The sequence below is a fragment of the Chanodichthys erythropterus genome, chromosome 16, assembly GCF_024489055.1.
Source record: "Chanodichthys erythropterus isolate Z2021 chromosome 16, ASM2448905v1, whole genome shotgun sequence".
Lineage (NCBI taxonomy): Eukaryota > Metazoa > Chordata > Actinopteri > Cypriniformes > Xenocyprididae > Chanodichthys > Chanodichthys erythropterus.
Genome location: NC_090236.1, coordinates 26,253,738 through 26,276,378, shown reverse-complemented (window position 1 = coordinate 26,276,378; position 22,641 = coordinate 26,253,738). Strand labels below are relative to the sequence as shown.

Sequence of the window (22,641 nt, the reverse complement as noted above, 5' to 3'; positions counted from 1 at the left end):
ACAAAAAGCAAAAGATTGGAAGGGATTTGAAGAGGGAAAATTGGTTTGACTAACCTTGGGCCAGAAAGAGAAGAGTGAGCGTTCACTGAACATCTGAGAGGATGATGGCTCAACGTCATCAACACTAAAGCAGTCCCTGGTCTCATCGCGGGCTGTGCTCAAGGAGGCGTTACTCTCCTCGTCAAAATTCTTCCTCTCAGAGGCGGCTCCAACTGCAAATCAAAATGATCTTTCAATACAAACAAAACTGCAACAACTTTTAAAATCAAAATCTATGCTATGTAGCCAAGTACAGTCTCCGGAAGATGTAAAGCAAGTAATTTCTTTCTATCCCAGTCTAATATGCAGAGAAAATTGATCAGTGTAAAAGCTTTCAAAACTGCTTGAGCATCCAACACAGTCTCAAGTGGACTAAATTTGGGGCAGAATAATCTGCTTGTACAAGCAATGGAATACAGAGAGAGTGTCCTGAAACAACAATTTTGTGCCAGTAGAGGCACAGAAATGACACATTTTAACTTAAAATTCCCAAATAAGTAGGTACTCCTCAAAGTAAAATTACAGATGATTGAGTGGAATTAGCCTAATCCTAGATTTAGTAGTAATATAAATAGAGAAAATGGAAGCCTGGTTTAAAACTGGTTTAATTTGTTTTTGGAGCATACAAAAATGCTTTGGGCATGTTTCTCTAATAGAGATATAATAAATAATGTAGTTTTGATAAAACAGCAAATAATGCCTAATAGTCACCTTCAGCTTGTGAAGATTTTTCTGATTTGTCATCCTCATCCATCTTTTCTTCCTCGTCTTCTTCAGAGATTTTGTCAATGGGTACTTTAGTCTCAGTTTTTGAGGGAGACACTCTCTCATCCTGAGCATTTTTGTTTTCAGGGGTAGGGAGTGTGTCTGTGGACTCATGATCCATGGGCTTCTCCACAGCCATACTATCCACAGAACAACCCATCTCTACCTTGGTCTTAACCTCCATTGCATCTTTTTCCTCCACTTCCATCTCCTCCTCCTTGGGCTCGTGCTTAAGAACCAAATCATTTGCTTCCTCTTCTTCCTTAACTTCCTTTTTAGGAGACGGGGCTTCAGATTTTTCTTCTTTGACGTCCTCTATGTTACCATTCTCCACTTTGGGCATCATCAAATCTCCATGCTCTTCCTTCACATCCTCATCTTTGAGCAGGGTCAGAGGGGTGAGGGGATCAGACATGATGGGCAGTTCTGCACCCTTGCCCTGTGTGAACTTCTTATGGGCCTCCAAGAAGCTCAGCTCAGGGTCGTTGAGGATGTGGTAGTCAGTGCGGCTGACACCATGCTTTGCGGCACCCCGCAGGAGGTCTCGATCATGGCGTCCGGGCTCCCACCAGGCAGGGAGGTCGGGGCTGGGTTGGCACAGACTCAACCTCTCCTCCAGCAGAGGGTGTGGCAACACCTGCTCCCTGATCCGCCGCAGCAGCTCAATACGATAGAGCGTCCGTGAAGCCCGCTCCTCTGTAATGGGGTCAATGATGAGGGTGGGGTCTGGCAATTCTGCAAGCAGAAAAATGTCCAGTTGAATAATCAAATGTCAAAATTCAAATCAAAGCAACATCAAAATGTAAAATGTACAAATAAAGAAAAATGCAATTACAGTGCAATTTAAAAGAAAGTAAACAATATTTTCATGGCAGACAACCAATATATATAACACTAATTCTATAATAATTTGCTTGAATAGATAGAGGATCATTTAAAAATGCTACAAATCAATCTAGGCATTCAGATATTTAACAGTATTAAATTTGTATGGCAAAGGTAATCTAAATGTAAAAATAAGGGAAATGAGCTGCACAATTAAATCTACAATACTGAAGGACAGCGATAAATTAAAAACTAAAATCTCCATCAATATGGTTCTGATATATTGTGCGCGTTTCTTCGGGTAGCATGTTTCTTCTAGGGATGATGCAGCATAAACAGAGAAACAGAAATACTAAAAGGTAGAGAAAGCAGACTAGGTTGGGGCACAATGAAGAAAATGTTTGGGACTTAAAAAAAAAAAAAAAAAAGAAAAAAAAAAAATCTATTGCACTTCTAATCTTTTATTGCTTCTAGCAATAGCACAAATTCCCACTTTACAAAGACATGCATTTACCGGTCTCTGCTTTGACCTGCATCCGGCACACCCGCTTGCACATGGCCACAAAAGAGTAGTAATATTTTTCCAGGCTCTCATCCGTCTTCTTGTCCAGACGAGCAAAAGCACGGAACTGGGACCAGTCAAAGCACTGTCTGTGCACGTCATAAACCACACCGAATGTGGACACCACGCGGTAGAAATCGGCCTCTTCACGCCTTGTCCATCTGGAAAACAGATGTTGATAAATGAAAATGAGGTGATGTGTGACTAAAAGAGAAGAACTTAGAAGAACTTTTTTTCCCCCAAAATGACAGTTCTAGAAGTAGCTTACCTCTGCCGACGCTCTTTGAAATAAGCTGCTCCATCAGCCAGCAGGGCGGCGCTGTCAGGGATGTAAGGTGATCCCTTGGCCATGAAGGGCCCTCCTTCAGCCATGAAAGCCACCGCTCCCTCTGGAGCATAAGCTCCTCCCTCTGTTACCATGGCAAGGATGTCATCACGCGGGCGGCGCCGGCGCCGGTCAGGTTTGGTCATGGCTTCCTGCCTTAGTTGCTCACGCTTGTGAGTGCGCTGATAGGCCGTGATGAGGCGGCGCAATCGGGCAGTCAGAGCCGAGGCTGGCGGCCAGTACAGATTGCCTGCCTTGCCATTCTCACCAGGTTTAGGAGCTGAGGGTGGACAAACAGACACCGATAGTGAGCACAGAGAGGTAAAAAATCAAGTATGACGGGTAACACCTGTGCACTAAGGAAAAAAATACCTTCTCCAGCCTCGCCATCCATCCCTTCATCCTTATCATCCAGAGGTGAGTTTGTAAAATCCTTTGGACATGGCAAAGAAAAAAAAAAGTTATGAAACCCAATCTATTACCAATACTGATTTTAGACAGTCAAGACTAATACAGTTCCAAACTCACATCCAGATCGTCTTTGAAAGGCATCCGGAGTGGCTTGTACTCTGGGTCTTCATCCTCTCTATTGTGAAAAAAAGATAGGCTTTTAGATTGGGAGAAAATACAAAGAAAAGAAGCAAAAAAGGAAAGCAGGGTGATGGATAAAGAAAGAGGGAGAGAGCCAGAGAAAGAAAGAGCAGGAGGAGTCCCTCTTGCTGGGGCTGTGATTTTGGGCCAAACTTACCCCTCGACACCATCTGCCATCATGTCCGCTCCCCTCTGCTCGGCAGCGATGGCCTTGGCATCAGGCATGCCCACCCTCTCCAGGAAACACAGGGTGGGGTCAGCACGCATAGAGTTATACTTCTCATAGCCTAGCAGAAGAAAAGAGCAGCGGCGAACATAAAATATGCATAATTACAGGGTAAGCTGAAGGCTGGGGAACTATTATTTCCCTTGGTGATGTTAAAGCAAAAAAAAAAAAGCAAAAAAAAAAAAAAAGTGTTACTGGTGTGTCAAACGTAGTTAATTTTTTTTTTAAAAACAAATTTAAGTTTCCAAAGAAAATAAATCATCACACACACACACACACACACACACACACACACACACACACACACACACACACACACACACACACACACACACACACACACACACACACACACACACACACACACACACACACACACACACACACACACACACACACACACACACACACACACACGTAAATCAAACCAAAGAAAAAACAAGAAACAAATAGAAAGCCAGAGGAAAATGCCCGTTGAAACTGTCCAAGCAGAACAGATTTGAGCCTGCGGATCCCTACAGTGCACAACAGGGGAGGCGATTGGCAGGCTGGACCCACTTCAGCTGAGCCGCTGATCAGACGGGGCTCGAGCACCCCCTCCCCCGCTAGAACATCACATTTCAATTAGGATTTATGCGGTGACACATTGTTCCTAACTGCCGCCGCGCCCCGAGCCAAACTGTAATCATGAGGGGGTTTATAGGCCATCACTCTTTCCTCTGCAGTCCAGGCCTGCCACCTCTCCTCTCCCTGTTTCCTCCCCAGACCTCCCTACTGAATTGGGATTATGATTAAGAACAGGCTGCCTGTGTTATATACACGCTCCTGTGTGTGTGTGTGTGTGTGTGTGTGTGTGTGTGTGTGTGTGTGTGTGTGTGTGTGTCTGTATGCGCGCGTGTATGGAGGCCAGCTGTTAACGAGGTAGCACAGCTCAGCGCACCAAGGGAGACCAGAGAGAGCTCTCTGTACACACATTCAGGAAAAAGACCAATCTGAGAGAAGCATAAAAGCCCCTCACACTAAGATTAATATCGGTGGTGAGAGCAGCAGACACTATTAAATAAAGCGACTATTACTACACTTTATACAATTAAAAGTCAGCAGCTGTGAAACCCCTTTCCATCTCTCTTTAAACACTGCTTTTGGCCCCTTTTCCCCCTAAAGATAAATTGTGATAGCTGCGTAGCTTCACAAAAGAAAACAAATCGTGTCCCAAATGGGAAATTTAGCAGGCTCTCCCAGAACACTTCTTAACTGTGGGTCAATGTTAATACAATGTGCTAAGAGGTGCCTATTGCCTCTGATAGATTAGATCTGGGCTCTTTCCCCTATCCATTTTCCCATCAATTCTCCATCTAGTCCTGGATAAGCCATTCAGAAAATATCACCAATCAATCTCTAGGCAATATTACAATAGGTCAACATTAGCAATTGTCACCTGTCACCGCAAAAGCACCAGTTGGAGAGCAGCAGCCGTGAGAAGGCGGAGCTTACCATGCTTAAAGACGCCGATGAGAAGGGACTTGTCAGCATCGAGATCCCACCAATCAGTGGGGACGTCGGCATGGAAAGGTTGTGGGATCCAGATATCCAACTCGCTATAAATGACAGACAAACAAACACAGGAAAGGGTGATTAAAACCAGGAGATGGCTGCAGTGGCATATAATCTAATGAACGTGGCATTAATGTCTATCTGCAGACATCTGGTAGGAAACACAAGCATTAGCAAGCCACATCTCATTTAGGCCCATTTCTCATCTTGTTTATTTAGGGCCAACCTGATTACAGCCAGAGATCTGAGCCGCTCACTTATCTCACCCTGTGCACTTGCGTGCACATGCGAGCCCCTCGCAGTCATTAGAACTTCAGTCGAGTCCTTGAGATCATCAACATGGCAAGCACGTTTGCACATTATAAATGCAAGCACATCTGGGTGGGGGTGTTGTCAGAAAGGGGGAAGAGGAGGAGGAGAAAGAGATGGAGGGAGAGGAAAGATAACAGCAGGCAGGATTCGGTGGAAGGGAATGGAGAGAGATGCCAACCTTGAATCGGTTCCCTCCAGGATTCTGTCTGCCTGGTCTCCGATGACTTCTTGTCGTAGATAGTACAGCATGCGGACCCGCAGCAGCACTCTGTCAGAGATGGAGCGAGCAAGAGAGAGGATAAAAAGGGCAGGAGAGAACAAAAAACACAGATGAGTTGGGGGTTAATGGAGTGCCACACAGATTGAAAGGAAGGAAAAAGGGACAAAGGAAGGAGAGAAGGCAGAAAACAAAAGAGTGAGTAAGTTTGGCCAGCTCCGAGCTGTGCCAGCAGCAGTAGCAGCGGCAGCAGCAGCTCTTTGGCATGTGCCACGGCTCATCCATCATGCTGCCAGGGCTGATTAGCCACGCTGTGCGGCAGCCTCCACGCCTGACAGATGGCTGCACATAATCACCTCTGTGTGTGCCGCCTTTCACCCGCTTCCAACAGGTCTGCCTGGCACCTGGCCTGGCACCGCGCCGCTGCGCTTGGGGAGCCGCCCGTACCCACCCTCTCCCCCCTCCTCCCCGCATACGGACTTCCAGCACCTTCATCCTCTCATTTTCATTTCCTTCCTAATGCTGTTAGGGAAGTTGGGGAGGTGCTAACGGGACGCCTCCAAAGTACAGAGGCAGAAGTTTGCAGTGCGGCGAGCAGATGGTTGGCGGTCTAAGCACCTCGCATTTATCGTCTCGTAACGTTTCCTCAGCTGTTGCTCTGTTCCCCTTCTCTGGATGCACATCAGAGCCAGCAGTGTAAACCTTGTTTTCCTTTCTCTCCCTCTTTCTCTCTCTCTCTGCTGTCACTGCCTAGCATTAGGCAGGACACAACAATGCTGGCCTGGCAACAGAAATTATTTATCAAATGAAACCAGAGAGGCCTCGAAAAACAAAAGACGAAAGCCAGTGACACAGGGCATAATAGACGTGGGGCGAGAGGCAAAATCATCATGTGCAGCCTGATGAGCTGAACGATGAATTATTGAGTGATCCTAAAATCTTTCGTTTCAGTGATGAAAAAGATTCTTCATGGCCCGTCATTCATTATTTCATTGGCAGAAGCCTTTGCCAGAAAGATGGGACTCTTTCTTTTGCCAGATTCTCTACAGCTGGCCATTTTTTAACTGACATTCATTAGTCAAAGCTAAACTATGGATGAGCCAAGCAACTTAATGAAACATCTGCACCGCAAGGTAACAACGCTAACTCACTTTTGGACATGTTCAGCTAAATTCACAAGTTTGCTTTGATTACTTTTTGAAAAGTTGAAAAGCTTTTCACAAGTCTTGAAATGCACCTGCTTCTGAGGATATCAAAGGTTACTTTAAAAAAAAAAAGACAGCAGCAGATATTTTTATACTTAATGGCCAAATTTAACAAAAATTTGAAGATTTCTATTTGTGCCAGGTACAAATCTTTTGAATAGATCTAAACACTAATTAAGTTACTACTTATACTTAGATCTTAAATTAATACCCCATTGAGGGTTTTGGAGACGCTGAATAATGTTATCACATTGACCTAGATTTACTCCACATTTACTCCACAAGTACTTTAAAATTCAGTTGGCTGTATGTTGCACTTTAGAGTAGTGGGAAACAAGTGGGGAAATTTCATGGATTAACTATTAGTATATATTATTAACTATATATTCACAACTTTAATTTCACTGATTTTTTTTCAGGTTTCACAAGACCATAACCCTGGAAACAGATTTACATTATTTTTGCTGGAAGTTTCTGTAAAGGTGGGAAAGGACATACTTGTTGCAGTGGTGTTTTAGGTGTCTCTTATAACTATCCTCTTGAAGGAGGATGTCAGGATTACAGTCAGCAAGCCAGTCAGCCTGTGGCATGTGAGTTTGAGCAGCCTGTGGCTTCCCCTTCTTCCCTTTACGGCCCCGGGGCACTGGAGCAGACAGTCCTGAAACCAAAAAAATGCCATCATTTAACACGTTAAGAGGTGAATGCAAGAAAGAAGTAGTGCAATTTCGAGGTTGTAGTGTCCTACCAGAGTGGTTGGTCAGTGTGCGGCTCTGGCCATCTTCGGTAGGGGTTATGAGGTCCCAAATGAAGCTTTTGATGTTCTCGTCTCCACGGTAGTGGAGCAGGCAGTAGGCCAGGAGGGCACGGCAGATGGTCTCTACGTCTCGCTCCCTCAGTGGACGCTTAAAGCGTCCATGGGACAGGATGTCACCCCAGCGGCCCCAGCTACGCACAACAGAGGAGAAGTTAGCCAGGGCATAGTTCAAGCCTTTTTGAACTAGAGTTCTGTTTAATTTTGTAAAGCAGCACAAAAATATCACTGACAAGACTAGTTAAACTAATTCAAAATGTGAATTTGTACTGCCTGGGGAAAAAATACCACAGTGTCAAGAACATTTAAGAACAGCATTACTCTATGATTGTACTATTTCTCACAAACTGGAGAAGGAGGGGTTACTCCACTGCTTTGCTGGCATGAAGCATGACCATGAGGAGACCCAATGCCCTTGTTATTTGATGGAGTACTCAAGTGCTCTCTAAGCACAAGCCTAAAGGGCTTTTGGGAAAGAGAGAGGGGGGAAGGTCTGCTCTGATTTCACAGCCCTACACTGCTTAACACCCCCCCCCCCCCCAAAAAAAAAAAAAAAAAAAAATCAGAAGAGACAAAGCTCTCAGACTTGATGGATCTAATTTGCCGTATAGCCCAGGGGTCTAGACGCGTCTGACTGAAAAGAAAAAAAATATATATACACTGGTCAGACATGGTGCGTGCAGCCAGCCATGATTAGTGCCGAGTGCACTGAGGCCTGGCGCTTAATTAACTGTGCGCGTTAGATAGCGCAGTGTCTGACACTGCCCCGGGACAAGCAAGCGTGACAAACTCGGCCACTGCACTGGTGGCCTGTGAGCTACCAGATATTCTCATTCCAAATGGAAAACAAGACAAGACAAGGGGAATTTGGATGGCGATAAAATAAAGCTGGAAGCTGAATATCCTGTCTCATGGCACTGAGATGGACTTCCTGCTAAATCTGGTTTCTATGACGAGCTACGATTGAGGGAAACTGAAACCTATTAATGAGGGACATGAACTGAAAAAGTTAGTTGACTGCAAGAATTTTAACTTGCATGTTTCTATGTGGGAAATGTGTGGAGATATTTTTTCCCAGTGGGGGTGCTGTGTTGCCCTACAGGGTCATGTATAGTTGATTTTGAGGAAAAAGCATCTGCTAAATGGCAACTAATTATAGGGAAAGCCCCAGGGAGTGCTCAAGTGCAAGATGTTGATATAACACAATTGTGATCTCAGTAGATTTTAAGGCTAGCATAATCTGCCACAAAGATGTTAAAATCAACAACAACGCTTTAATATGACCATTTCCAGACTGCACTCACCCATACACCAGCAGGTTCTTCTCCACTCTAAAGCACTCACTCCGGGGGTACCCCTGGGTTCGGTCCTGGGGCCTCCGTGGTTTCTGAACGGGCTTGTCTTCAGAGTCACTCTCAAGCTCTGAATACTCCATCAAATCATCCTCCTTCATAGAACTGTAGTGACGAGTCTGCTTCCGGACCCGAGGAGTGTCAATCACCAGATTATTCTGACAAGAGATATGACCTGTGGTTAGAACACTCCCTCAAGTATTTAAGACAGCAGAAAAGGATTCTGTTTGTTCAGCACCATGATATATGTGATTGCTAGATAGCAAGATAGAAGACCTCTAAATCAAGGACATATGCAGAAAATGTGATAAAGCACTTTTATTTTTCATGAAGATAAAAAGATGCTTAGTGCCTATAATTCTCCTGAGTGCAAAGAACTGTGGTAATTACAAATTTCCCATGGCCAAGTTTAAACAATTTCGCCTTTGCTCAATTACGGCTACATTCCATGCACTGTTAGCCTGGGGAAATCGGCCTCATTAATTATGCCCAGATAGCATATTTATGAGGAGTGACACCACCAAGTGTGGTGGAAGCTACCCAGATTTTAATTTACACCATCTTCAGTTATCAATTGTCAAACAGAATTATGAATATGATACCTGTCAAAAGCTGCTAATGCATGACCCTGGCATTAACAAAACAATGAATAGTCGGCCATAACTGCTCCACACACGATTACACAAGAAATAGGTGCTACAGATTAGTCTCACTTTATGCAACATCTCCTGTGAGGCATTTCACAGTACAAGAGAGTGTCTTTCCTCAGTTAATTTGCATCTTACCCTGCCATTGATCACATCCAGGTCCAGCTCTGCTTTCTTTGCCCATTTCTGCCAGAAATCTGGGTCCTCCAGAGAAATGTCGGTTCTGTTCCCAGAGGCCACAAAACTTGCCTGGTAGGGAGAAAAATTAATGTAAATAGTGAGATCAGAGACACTTACCCTTTAGGCTGCACTATTTTAAGAGTAAGATGAAATGGGTAGTAAGCATATACGCTGGTAATTACACTGCATTGATGGGTGGGTCAGTTTTTGTGTTAAAATTAAATACCTCAGCCATGGCAAAAAAAAAAAGAAAAAGATTTTGAATGTTATCACCTTAGCAAATGTTGAGCCTTTGCCTTCTGATTCAATAGTAATGGTCTGTGTGCGTCTCTGCAAAATCTGATCAATGTCTTCTTCACAGAACTTGGATCCCTCATCCTCCTCATCCATTAGAGCTCCATAAGCCCCTTTACGCAGGAGGTCCTCAATCTCCTTTTTAGAGAGCTGCTGAACCTAAAAAAAACAAACAAAAAAAAAAAACTAATGAATCAACTTCACAAAATACAATCTCAAATTTACTGTTTTCATCTTGGGTATTTTATGGAATGGATAAATTTAGGCAGATGGTAAAAAGGAAAAAGTCTCTTATGCACTGGAATCAGAGGTCTTTCCACCGACTGCCAAAATGTGCAAAGTATGTTTGATTAATGAACCATCTGGAATACTGTTTCAGTGAAACACCACAAGATGGTGGCGCTGTGTGCAGTTCATACCCCATTGGCAGCATTCTCCCTTCCACTCATGGACTGAAGCACAGCCTTGTCCAGTCCTAACTTCAGACTGGCCTTGTCAAACATTTCTCTTTCATAAGAGTTTCTGGTGATCAGGCGGTAAATCTTCACAGCCTTGCTCTGTCCTATCCTGTGGCATCGGGCCTGTGCCTGAAGGCAACAGCACAAAACGGTCACACACACCACCCCTAAACTCGCACACACATCCTAGAAAACTGCTAAGGTTGCATAATGTGATAAAGCACTTCCAGCTGAGTTGCTAGCTGGAATGCAGCTTTAAGATTCTTTATGAAATAAAATGGCTTCCAATTCAGGTCCAACATTTTCACTTGCATAGGCACATTATATGTTGTGAAACTACCATGCTTACCTGTAAGTCATTCTGAGGGTTCCAGTCAGAGTCAAATATAATGCACGTATCAGCTGCAGTTAAATTAATACCCAGGCCTCCAGCCCTGGTGCACAGCAGGAACACAAAACGGTCAGAGTCTGGCCGTGAGAAGCGGTCAATAGCTGCCTGGCGGAGATTTCCTCGAACTCTGCCATCTATACGCTCATATGGATACCTAGATTACAGGAAATGGAGCATACATTAACAAATATCTAATGGCTGATTTAATTTCTTAAGTATTTTCTGTTAATTCTACCCTGACATATGAGATTGCAAATTAATTTAAAATTGTTTCTCTCTCAATTCATTGGCAGTGCTGTGGGCTCAGACATCCTACCGTCTCTGGATGAGGTAGTCCTCCAGGATGTCCAGACAGCGCACCATCTGGGAAAAGATGAGCACACGGTGACCCCCAGCCTTCAGTTTGGGGAGCAGCTTGTCGATCAGCACCAGTTTTCCTGCAGCCTGGATCATGGCCTGGAGGTGGAACTCTGGTTGGTCTAAGGGGTGACTCTCCCTGAACTCCTCCATTATCTTCTCCTCAGCTCCTGCAGACAGAGAAAAGAATGAAATTTAAGTTTGGCTGACTGGCGAAATGGTTATACAATTTAAGTATACACTGTTAGTAAATAAAACAGTTTTCAATTTACATGTAGCTTTCACATCTGAGATTGTTGCTCACCATTGATGAGGTAGGGGTGATTACAGCACTTTCTCAGCTCCATCATGGTGTTCAGCAAGTTGGGAACACTGGATCCTCCTCCACCTCCGCCGCCTCCTCCGCCGCCGCCTCCACTCTTGGACAGAAAGGCAAAGTTCTTCTCCAAGATAGCACGATAATATTTCTTCTGCACATTGGTCAGCTCCACTTCAATGATAGTCTCCTCTTTTGGAGCAAGATTCTTCTCTACATCCTCCTTCAGTCGGCGCAGCATCATGGGCTTCAGAATGCCCTGCAGCTTTTGCACCTGAAACAAGGAAATGACATCCATTAGAAAACATCCAGGCATCTCTGAAACATTTTACAGACCAAGTACAGTGGTTTAACAAGTGCTTATGTTCCATACCTGCTCTTCTGTTTTAAGATCTCCAAACTCCTGCATGAAGGTAGACTCTGAAGGAAACCTGTCTGGCTCCAGAAAATTAAGGAGACTGAAGAGCTCCTCCACTGTGTTCTGCAGTGGGGTCCCAGTCAGCAGGACTTTGTGTTCCTATGGAAGAAAGAGAGTCTTAAGTAACAAACAAGAATTAATTCCTCTAAAGTCTTATCCAATGTTGACAAATAAAGGAGCTCTAATCTGCAGTATTGGCAGATACTGATCACTGATTCGGAACACCGAAATAAATACTACATAAATAAAAGGCTTCACATAGCCCCACTGCGGTTATTTAGCAATTCTTAACAACAAAGTATTTTAAGTATAAAAAAAATGAGATAAGAAAGTATCATGAATTGACAACTATTTATTGGCAAGGATATATCCTGTTACATGTGTGACTTATATCCCTGTTTATGTTCACCAAAGAGAAAATCAACTGACATATTTCTGTGTATTTGGCCAGTTAAGCACGAACCTGAAGCCCAAAGTATACTTTGCTTCTCTGTGTTCTACTCCGTCTTGGATCACACAGAAAGCCGCTTGGAGAACAACATCTCTTTCAGGGCTAAAGCAGTTAATAACTCTTATCATCAAACATGTCCTGCAGTTTAGCAACAGCAGACTGCATGTTACAACAATCACTGATGTAGCTGATTTGGACGTTGAGGGAGGAACCAAAGCGCACCGCTGTGATGGAAAGAAATGCACTAAAATCGCACAGCTCTAGTTTCTTGCCATCACTGCTGTTGTTGCAATGTCTCTGCAAAGATGTTGCACATTTATTGTCCTTTTCAGACACCTGGTAGAACTGCCAGAACAGTTAATGTAGTGAAGTTCTCTTCTACCTTCATGCATTTTTTAAAAAAAAAAATCAACTGAATGTGGTTAAGTTTAATAAAAAAACGCAACATTGATCAAAAAGCTGAGAAAACCACATTTTTGTCAAAGACTACATTATGGATCAGATTCAGAATGATGATTAAAACAGAGTAGATCAAGCTCATCAACACCCCTAATGCTTGCACAGTTCTGTAGCTCATCCTGGGTCAACATTTCATTCAGTAACATTAGGCAGTTTTAATTTATATGCTGTTTAATGTTGGTGATTGCGTTATTTTACATATGCATAAGATTATATATGATATTGCTTCTTTCTGCATCATCTTCGCTTGTGTTTTGATCAGGAGAATCAGTACTCTTTCAGAAGATGTGTGATAGTGCCCCTAGCGTATTACAGTGAAAAAAATGGAAAGCTGGAAAATCTTGTCAATGGTGGGGAACCATTTTCTCATAAAAGATGAGAAACTTGTCAATGGCAGGAAGAGAAGAAAACGTATTCAGACCGATTTACAAATTTGACAGATTTTTGAAAGAAAAAAAAAAGAGCATAAAAAAATTACTTAAAATGAATTATGATATTTTCAGAGCTGGAAAACATTAAAATGCCTAAATATTAACAGGTTTGCAGCACCATAGGAGCCCTGCATCTAGTAAAAGTGAAAACTATTGCTGTATTTACAGTAGGTTCTTTTCAAACAAAAGAAAAAAAAGGTTTTTTAGGTTGAAGTAGAAGCACTAACCATGTCCATCATCTTTAGGCCCTCAAGCAGCTTGCAGTTCCTGTTCTTGAGTCTATGAGCCTCATCAATGATCACACAGCGCCATGGCACACTCCGTAGCTCGGGGCAGTCCGTCAGGATCATCTCAAATGTGGTGATGATTGCATGGAATTTGTAGGCTCCCTTTATTACACGACCCTGCAGGAAGACAGATTTTAGTTACGATGAAGGGGCTCTTCAATGCACAGCCTTATGTATAGAGTCGTGAAGAAATCTTGTGAAGCATCAATAACTCAAATGATAAAAAAAAAAAAAAAAAAAAAAAAAAAATTACCTATGCTATTTAAACAACAACAGAAGCATTATGTACCTGTGTGTCTCTGTAGTACATCTCATAAGCCTGAATAGTCTTTCGGCTAGCCTGGCTACCGTGATAGACCACTACGTTTAGCTCAGTCCATGTCCTGAACTCCCTCTCCCAGTTGGGAATGGTGGAAAGAGGTGCAATCACCAAGAAAGGACCGTGGATTCCCTTCAGGTATATCTCATAGAGGAATGTGATGGACTGGATTGTTTTGCCAAGGCCCATTTCATCGGCTAAAATGCAGTTTCGTCTGAGAGCAGAAAATAAAAAAGTGCAAGAGTAAGAATAAAATTTTTCATGCAGCGGCTTCAATTCATGACATACCTGCATTTAAATGACATCAAAAATGCACTTCAGTCCATGTATGTGTGAGTCGTGCAGCTGGACGGCTGGGTAATTGCATACATACGTGTTGTACCAGTTGAAGAGCAGCCAGTTGACTCCCTCCAGCTGGTATTCCCTGAGCGCATTGCCGTTTTTATATTCTCTGGAACTCTCGGATTTCTGCCAGTCACTGGTGGGAGGTCGCTCCTGTTTCAAATAAAACAATTCCCGTTAGTGGTTTCCGTGCAACCGCAAGAACGTGGCCCTCTCCCCTCACTAGCTCAGCACTCCAAAGCGAAAATAAAGAGGGCTAGAGGAGTGCCAGCTCTTACCACGCGCTTCGGCTCTGGCTCACGCGCCATCACTCTCTCGAACTCCTCAATCTTTCCTTGGTCGATGTCAGCTTTTAACTCCCACGTGCTGTCCTCGTAGGCTAAGGAGCACCACTTTACCAGGTACAAAGTTACAGGCTGTAGGAACACACATTAACAACAGTTTTCCAAAAGAGGGTTTTCACATTTTTCTGAATTTTCTGGGGGTGGTCTGACTGACTTCTTCACAGCTCTCATAAGAGCTTTAATCAAGGTTATCCATGTTTTGAAAGACAGATGGTTTGAGAATGATTGAAGCAGATGGATGAGAGAGACAATCATACCTCTCCATTTTCATCGGTGCTTTCAGACACATCCAAAACTCTGTCCACCTCCACATAATCTGGGTTGAAGGGCTCATCATCCATCTGTCAATAAGAGTGTGATTGGTTAGTTGGAGCACTGCAGAATGGCGGTTTCACTGCTGCTTGAGCCGCAACTACTATGAGCCTCTAAATGAGAATCTACCAGGTGGAATAATTTTCTGATGTGGGTGGCATAAATCTCTCTGGGAAAACCCCACCTGGTTTTGATAGTGAAAAGCCCTTTTGAATGATAGTGAGGAGTTGCACACCAGAAATGAAAGTCTCAGCATACATTTCAATATAACTGAAACTTGACTTTAACTTGTGAACTGAACTAAGCAGCATGTTAAGGAAGATTGCGTGCAACTGAGATAAGGGCTTGAAGTGAGGCGTTTTATTGCTTTAGCATGCATGAGATTGTTCAAAAAGCCACTATAATACCAGCACAATACACCACTGTTGAGCATACATACTGCCACCATTATCAGTGAGGGCCATAAAATGAGGGGGAAAAAAAACAGAATGGAAAAAAAAAAAAAAAAAAGACAAAATGGTGGAGGACAAGGAAAATGGAGGGCTGATGCTAACCTCACTAAGGAAGTTACTGAGGGCTTGCTTGGCTTTGAACCTCTTAACCTTCTGCTGGATTCTCTTATCCTTCTCCAGCTCTTCGATGTCTGCCCAGCGACAATGCAGGTAGGAACTGAAGAAAAAAACACAATAAAAAGTCATGGGTGAACAATGACTTAACAGGTTTATTGTCAGGTTATGAACCATCGGCATGAGTAGTTTTAAACAGACTAATTTAATAGTTTAGTAGCTTGTTTGCATTATTTGGTAAACTGATTCAATGTTTAACTGTATGTTTAACTATTCTCCAATTACCTTCATTATGCAAGAAAGCCACATTAGCTAGAAGACATGTTAGGTCAGATACTTACAAGCCTTTGAATTTGACATAAAACTCCTCAACTTCCACCTCTTCACCAGTTGACAACTGTAAAATAAGCAGCAGGAATAATATTTGATCAAAACATGTTTGTAACATGTTTGGCCTTTAAAATCACTAGTGTGCATATTATTCAACCATCACACCATCAACAAATGTAACTCATTTCCTGTGACAAACAACTGTGTTTTAGCATTGCTCTCAACTGTAATGCCCCAGAACAAAAGCAGTATGACAAACAGGGACTAGGAGGAAACAAACCAAAAAAAAAAAAAAAAAATAGAGCAATCCTCCTCCTATTCTCTTTCTCCAGCTAGTAGTACGCTGTGCGGCTGAGTCATGAATCACTTCAGCTCCTCTACCACACACAGCCCCATTCACAGGGAGCTGACCCAGGGCCTGGCTTCCTGCCAAAACCACAGCGCTACGGCAGACGCCAAACCTACCATTTCCTCGGGCGGGAGCCCATTTGCAGCTGCGCTACTAAAAGCCATGCACGGTGTATTATTTTTGGCCAGGCTTTGTTTTGTGGAGCGGTTTCAAAAGAGTAACGTTGCACACGGCCTGCATCTAAGGGTCTGAGATTAAACATGCTGAGAGACAGTTTATTCTTACATGGTTTCATCTCAAAACCTCACACAGCTTTGCTCTGAACCGGCCACAGCCTTTACTGGATTAATACTACTACTGTCAGGCAGAAGACAATATGAGCCCACTCAGGCATCTTCCTGGCAATCACAGGGTCTGGGGCAGGATTTGAGACAGCTGTTAGGTGTAATCTGCCCTTATCCAGCTGACAGCAGCGGTTAAAGCTCATGTGAGAGGCTTTTGGTGGCTCAGCTCACCTCTTTCTTTCCAATGCGCATCCCCATGATCTTCTCCACCACAGGGCCCTCCGCATCTGGCAACTCCTACAGTACACACAGGAATGAAGGACACAGAGTCAGTGTGAGAACATCCATCACACATAATCAGCAGGTTACATCAGCAGTTTTCTAACTCGTGATATTGACCTGCTGCTCAGATGTTGATGGAGACTTTGGTCCTGGGGAATCATCTCCATCATCATCAGAAATTCTGAACTCCAGGTCCTCAGTATAGCGTTTCCTCTTTACCTGCCGGCTAGATCGCCTCTTCTGTATCAAACATTTCCCGCCCCCCCCAAAAAAAAGTTACACAAATGGCCAAAAAGGGAAAAAAAAAGAAAAAGACAACAAATCTTTAATCTGATAGAGATTACCAATAAACCAAATAAAATCAGCTATGATAATGTTTGTGTATGATGATGTGCTGCCACTTATATTAAGCAGGATAAAGATGCCATTTTATCAGCATTATCGTATCAATCTTTAGATATCGGTTTTAGCCACAGAAAAAACCCATATCTACCACTAGCAAAGAAAACATTCAAACTTTTCTTAGAGACAATAAGAACTTTATTGGTTATTATCCAAAGTGAAAACTTTATCAATATTTACCTGAACTCCATCATCTTCCTCCTCCTCTGGTGAATGTGGGGGCGTTTTATCCACATCAGATGTGACCGAGGGCTCTCTCTTGCGCTTTGCCTCTTTCTTGGTGCTGTTACTGGACTCGAAGTCAGATTTTTTTGCACTGTGGGTGAACAGGGAGGTTTGGTTAATGTAACAGTCACACCAATAAACCACAGATTTGTCTGGGTCAAATGTTAAACCATCAAGCTGAAAAGTTTGTTAAAAACCAAAACACCACAACGGTTCATACCAGTCCAAGAACTTTAATGCCTTGAATTCCATGAATGAATGCATAAGGGAATGTGTATATTTAGGGCCCGAACACCAATGGCGTGAGGACCCTATTGTAATTGCTCGGCCAATTATTACCTACACATTTTCAATCAATTGCCCCTTCGTGCTACGTTTCACGTACAGCTATGAAATCTGGTACACACCTGTAACAGCCCAATACCTACAAAAAAGCCCCCGGGTGCAAAATTTGTAAACCCAACAGGAATTGAGATATAATTTTCTTTGCAAAATTGACAGTTTTGGCCATTTCCAGACATTGTACTTTAACAAACTCCTAGAGATTTAAACAGAACCGCATCATATATGGTCAGTCAAATCTTAAGGCCTTCACAATGTTAAATTGCAAAGATCTTGAGTTTTCGTTGAAGGTCGACAAAGTCTGATGTTTCGCCATGAAAGATGAAGCTGTTGTAACTCAGGCATACAATGTCCGAACTGCCCCAAACTTCACGTGTGATAAGATTCCTGGCCTGAAGACATCTATATGCCAATATTCAGTTAGTCATAGCGCCACCTGCTGGCAACAGGAAATAGCATGCTTTACACCAACTCACTCCCAGAAACATTTCAATATGCCATGAAGTGCCAAACATACTAGAAACACGTTAAATCATGCAACACTTGGTGAAGTGCTAATGTAAGCAATTAACGCCACGAAACAAAGTTGTTGTAACTCAGGAATACAATGTTTGATCTGCTCCAAACTTCACGTTCGATAATAGTCCTGGCCTGAAGACATCAACATGGCAATATTCAGTTACAGTCAAAGTGCCACCTGTTGTCAGCAGGAAGTGTGGCACTTTGAAATGGCTTTGCCATATTTCCCTTTGTATTTACATGCATGTCACCCACTGTTCACCGTTTTCCTAAGGTCAACGGGTGGCGGTAAGCCCGGGTGTGAGGGCCCTTTCATCGCTGGTTGCAGTTTTAATTTCTGATCGTTTCTATTATTCAAAATCACCTGTAAGCGTCAACAGTTTAATTTAGTAAATGGACAAAAGTGTTTAAATGCAAGTAGCTTAAATTAAGATGAGATGTTCAATTGTAGAATAAACAAAGTGTCTAATCGTACAAGAATGACAAATGCAGTTTAAAGCAAGAAAAATAAAAAATAAATAAATAACGCTTTAAAGCCCTTTGCCTCTTAAGTTTGGTTACAGACAGATAAAAGAGGGAATAAGAGAGGGAAGACAAGAACTAGTTAACTCCACTTCCAGTTCAGAGTCGTGCTCTCTCCCTGCCACAGATTACACAATGCCCTGGAGGTTTTTGCGCTCTCTCGCTCTGGGGCCCCCCTCTCTCTTTTCATTCGCACGCCAAGAGCAATCAAATCGCCCTGGTAACCGGCGGTCACGTGACCCGCACCTGTTCCTCTGGCTGGACGCCACTGGCTAAAGCCATCTGCTTGCCTCAGTTAGAGTCTCTCTCTCCAACACTCCTCAAGCACCTGCAGCCGCACCGCTCTGTGGCTTTGGGTTTCATACTGTCACTGCTCAGCAAACACGGCCAGAAATAAGGAGAAAAAAAAAGGCACATACAAAAGGAAGAAAGAAAAAGGGACAGGAGGGGAAAAAAAGCCACGAGGGCAGGAAGAACACTGTTTAGGGGGAGGGATGACAGGCTTCCTTTCGATGGCTGACCTTTATGAATCATAAAATGCAAAGAGCTGCTATAGGACACAGGGCATTCACTGAAGATCCAGTTGAACAGGCCAGCAGGGTGGGCCATGGCGCGTGTAGTCTTTGAGATGAACGGGCAGAGAGAGAGAGGCTAATTGGCATTAGTAAGGGGAGGATGCAGGCCCTACTGCAGGTTTGTATGAGCCACACTGCTCCAGAGCTGACACTCAGGAGGAGGAGAGAGGGCCAGGGGGTTAATGGGACACCTGCCGTCGCCAGTGAGATGACTCATCTTCAGCTGGACCCCCGCACGGTGCTCTCTCTAACAGCAGCTGCTCTCTTACACACACACACACACACACACACACACACACACACACACACACACACACACACACACACACACACACACACACACACACACACACACACACACACACACACACACACACACACACACACACACACACACACACACACACACACACACACACACGTTTACCCTCAACAGCTCTTTTGCAGTGCCGCACAGGCGCAAACGTAAACAAGCATACATAAGAAAAAAAAACGAAGAGAACGAACATGCTACGACAAGTTAACAACTGCAAATAAAAACGGGCATCTGTGTCCTTCAAAGCAAGCAGGCTAATTAGGAACCACCAGACAAAACAAGGTCATACTTATTTTAAAAAGAGGGACAGAACCCAAACACACCCTGTTAGTCAGAGTACTAACAAGAGGAATCAATGGAGGTGGTGCAATTAAAACTGTGCTAAACGTGCCTGAATTAGTGAAGGGGAAATGCCTGAGAGTGCCGGACTTTGAGGGAAGAACGTGTGGAAAGAGGATGTGAGTGGGTGAGTTGAGATATGCGAGAGAGGGAACACAAACTGTGCTGTGGAATGGGAGGAAAGAGAGGGAGGGCTAGAAAGAGACTCGGCAGAAGGATTGTGAGCGTGTGATAATAGGTGGAAAAGGACAGTGTAGGCATGCAAGAGTGTGTGAAAGTGTTAGAGGCCCAGTCGAGGAGAAACACAGGAAGAGAGTCGGGGGGGAAGCAACAGTGTTGTGTCTTGTGCTCTCAGAGCAAGGTCACCCGTGCTGTGGAGCCATTCAATTTCTCAGCATCATTGAGAAGGCTGGTTTATTACTGAGTGCGCAACTGTGCTCAAAAAGAAACACGTTCTGCATTACACAGACTTGTGTTTCATTGTACCTCTGAACAAAGCAACATACATCTTACAAAACAAAAGTAACATACATCTTAAGGTGGTTAAATTGCCAAGAATATTCAAACTACTTTTTTTCTTAAAGTCATTTCAAAGTGGAGGGACTTTCAAGTGCATAGCGTGTGGGCTGGCCCTTTGTTTTAAATAAGAGAGGCTTTGATGGAATTGGGCAGCACCGGCAATGTGAGTCTTCACTCTTTCTCATCCCCCCAGTGGCTGTGCATTTAGCGTTCGGCACACTTCTCAAATCCATTCACCGCACTGCCTCACTCGCTCGCTCTTTTGAGGCAGTGGCCTGTCTGATCACCAAAGCAGCAAACCCAAGAATTCACAGGAACTGAAAACTCCCAAGCTCTAGTGGGACAGGTCTTAGAAAGATAAAATAAACAGGAAGGACAAAGTTGGATGCTTGGTCCTTTCCTTCTGTTGTGCCATCCACCTCTCTGCACTTTGTCTTTGAGGTTCAGTCACACAGAATTCAACATTTTTTTCCACTGGAGCCTGGAGGGAAGACAAGGTGGAGCGCTTGTTTGAGGACAAATAAGCAAGAAGTCTGGCGTAAAGGTGATGTAGTCAGACTCGCAAGCAAACAGGCATGCTGGTCCCGCAAGCGAAGAGCTTTGAGTACACACATTGCAGCACTTCCTTTGCAACCGCGACTGTTGTGGTTTTTATATGTGAGCGCACAGGATGTAGCTAAGATAATCTGCGAAAGAGAAAGAGAGTCTGCTTCGACATGAAAAAAAAAAAAAAAGAAAAAAAAAATCAAAGGGCTGACGGAACTGCCCACCCAGGTTAAGTGGTTATGCAGTTAGAAAAAACCCCACCAACTAAAATGGGGGCTTTGCTGTAGTTGCTTGGGAACCTGCCAATAAATTGAAGGTGAGAGGTGTGTATTTGCAATGCAAAACAGTCTTCTCGTGGGGGGAAAAGAGCCACATGCAATGCAGCACTGAGGAGGGATCTTTCTGAAGTGTTTGATGGCTCTGTGTATGTATAGGGGAAACAAACCTGGGTACACAGACAGTCACATTTTACCCTGGGTGCGGCCTGAGAATGACTATTTATAGTTGTACTTTCCTTGTCAGATAAGAATGCCAACAGATATAAGGGCAAGACTTTTAATGTCCAACCTACTTTCCTGTACTCCACTTGCATGATCGAAACTAGTAACTAAACAAGGAAAACATTAAAAGAGTTGATAAGACAGACAACAAACAAATGGAGAAGGGGGAAGGGAAATGAATGACATACTCTCATCAAATGTGAGATGTGCTATATGTAGCCCACTTTTTGAGAAATTGGGCCACACAGTTTTAAAACTATCCACAGGGACTCTCCAATGCCACGCATCCAGCACTGTAGCAGATTTGGTCAAATTCAGGCCGGCATGATTAATGAGACAGCATTGTGAACTAACTAGCATTATTTGCCATTTTGAATGGAGACATTCCCCCTCCTCTTTTCCTTTTTCACAAACACACACACTTTCATCCCTCCTCCCCTTTTAGATGACCTACTGCTCTGGCACTGTGCTGCAGATGAGCTTGCTTTGGCCTGGCCCTTTTCCTTTGGATGAAAGGGACGCGGTGGTGGAGTGACGGGCTTTGGATAGGAGAGGGGAGGAGGTTAAGGGGGAAGGCTGACACATTCCTCAGCCGGATCATGTTACTACCTCAGCTAGAGAAAAAAAAAGGCCATATAACCTTGGTGCTCTGCATATTTAGGATGAATGCATTTTCATTTTATTTTTTAGGTGGGATAGAAATGGGGAGAAATAAAAAAAAAAAAAAAAAAAAAAGGGGCAATCATTTAAAATGTGATGAGCACCATGTATCCAGAAGAGAGACAGATATACAGTGGATTTACATGATAGCATGCTGTTTTAGGCAGTGATTATTAACATAACATTCTTGACAGAAAAATGACCAGAAAAGATGACAGTACCTCTTCACAGACCTACAGAATGAAGTTCATGTAACTAGGGAGGGTTTATCAGAAAGGCGTCAAGTTTGTGGTTTAGCGCTTGCAGTTCAAAGCAAAAAAAAACAAAAAAAAAAAAAACAACTGTTGTCTTTTAAAATCTATAGACAATATCAAGTTTCTTGGGTCTCAAAAGTGTAATAAATAACCTGATGCTTCTGAACTGACTGAACTGATTATAGCACCATCAGCTTGTACCACACCTAGAAAACAATTCATAGTAAACATATCTACAGTTCAATGAACTAGATGATCACATGAGGATTTTTGACTCCATCCACATGTACATGGGTAAACACAAAGATGTAGATATTACAT

General features: G+C 43.3%; 1 protein-coding gene across 1 annotated transcript in view; it reads right to left on the bottom strand.

Moving 5' to 3' along the window:
• Positions 1 to 22,641, bottom strand: part of chd7 (chromodomain helicase DNA binding protein 7) — a 58,784-nt gene that overhangs the window by 4,885 nt on the left and 31,258 nt on the right. Inside the window, exons 4-32 of the mRNA XM_067363580.1 lie at positions 17,184 to 17,319; positions 16,719 to 16,841; positions 16,551 to 16,616; positions 15,698 to 15,753; positions 15,345 to 15,459; positions 14,736 to 14,819; positions 14,413 to 14,550; positions 14,166 to 14,287; positions 13,763 to 14,006; positions 13,414 to 13,590; positions 11,801 to 11,944; positions 11,416 to 11,701; positions 11,071 to 11,281; positions 10,713 to 10,908; positions 10,325 to 10,492; positions 9,885 to 10,064; positions 9,570 to 9,680; positions 8,737 to 8,942; positions 7,367 to 7,566; positions 7,120 to 7,279; positions 5,378 to 5,467; positions 4,828 to 4,931; positions 3,265 to 3,394; positions 3,045 to 3,102; positions 2,889 to 2,949; positions 2,460 to 2,796; positions 2,144 to 2,352; positions 751 to 1,539; positions 55 to 212 (exon numbers count right to left, since the gene is read on the bottom strand). Of these exons, the coding sequence (XP_067219681.1) occupies positions 55 to 212; positions 751 to 1,539; positions 2,144 to 2,352; positions 2,460 to 2,796; positions 2,889 to 2,949; positions 3,045 to 3,102; positions 3,265 to 3,394; positions 4,828 to 4,931; positions 5,378 to 5,467; positions 7,120 to 7,279; positions 7,367 to 7,566; positions 8,737 to 8,942; positions 9,570 to 9,680; positions 9,885 to 10,064; positions 10,325 to 10,492; positions 10,713 to 10,908; positions 11,071 to 11,281; positions 11,416 to 11,701; positions 11,801 to 11,944; positions 13,414 to 13,590; positions 13,763 to 14,006; positions 14,166 to 14,287; positions 14,413 to 14,550; positions 14,736 to 14,819; positions 15,345 to 15,459; positions 15,698 to 15,753; positions 16,551 to 16,616; positions 16,719 to 16,841; positions 17,184 to 17,319 (5,059 nt within the window). The remainder of the gene's footprint in view (positions 1 to 54; positions 213 to 750; positions 1,540 to 2,143; positions 2,353 to 2,459; positions 2,797 to 2,888; positions 2,950 to 3,044; positions 3,103 to 3,264; positions 3,395 to 4,827; positions 4,932 to 5,377; positions 5,468 to 7,119; positions 7,280 to 7,366; positions 7,567 to 8,736; positions 8,943 to 9,569; positions 9,681 to 9,884; positions 10,065 to 10,324; positions 10,493 to 10,712; positions 10,909 to 11,070; positions 11,282 to 11,415; positions 11,702 to 11,800; positions 11,945 to 13,413; positions 13,591 to 13,762; positions 14,007 to 14,165; positions 14,288 to 14,412; positions 14,551 to 14,735; positions 14,820 to 15,344; positions 15,460 to 15,697; positions 15,754 to 16,550; positions 16,617 to 16,718; positions 16,842 to 17,183; positions 17,320 to 22,641) is intronic.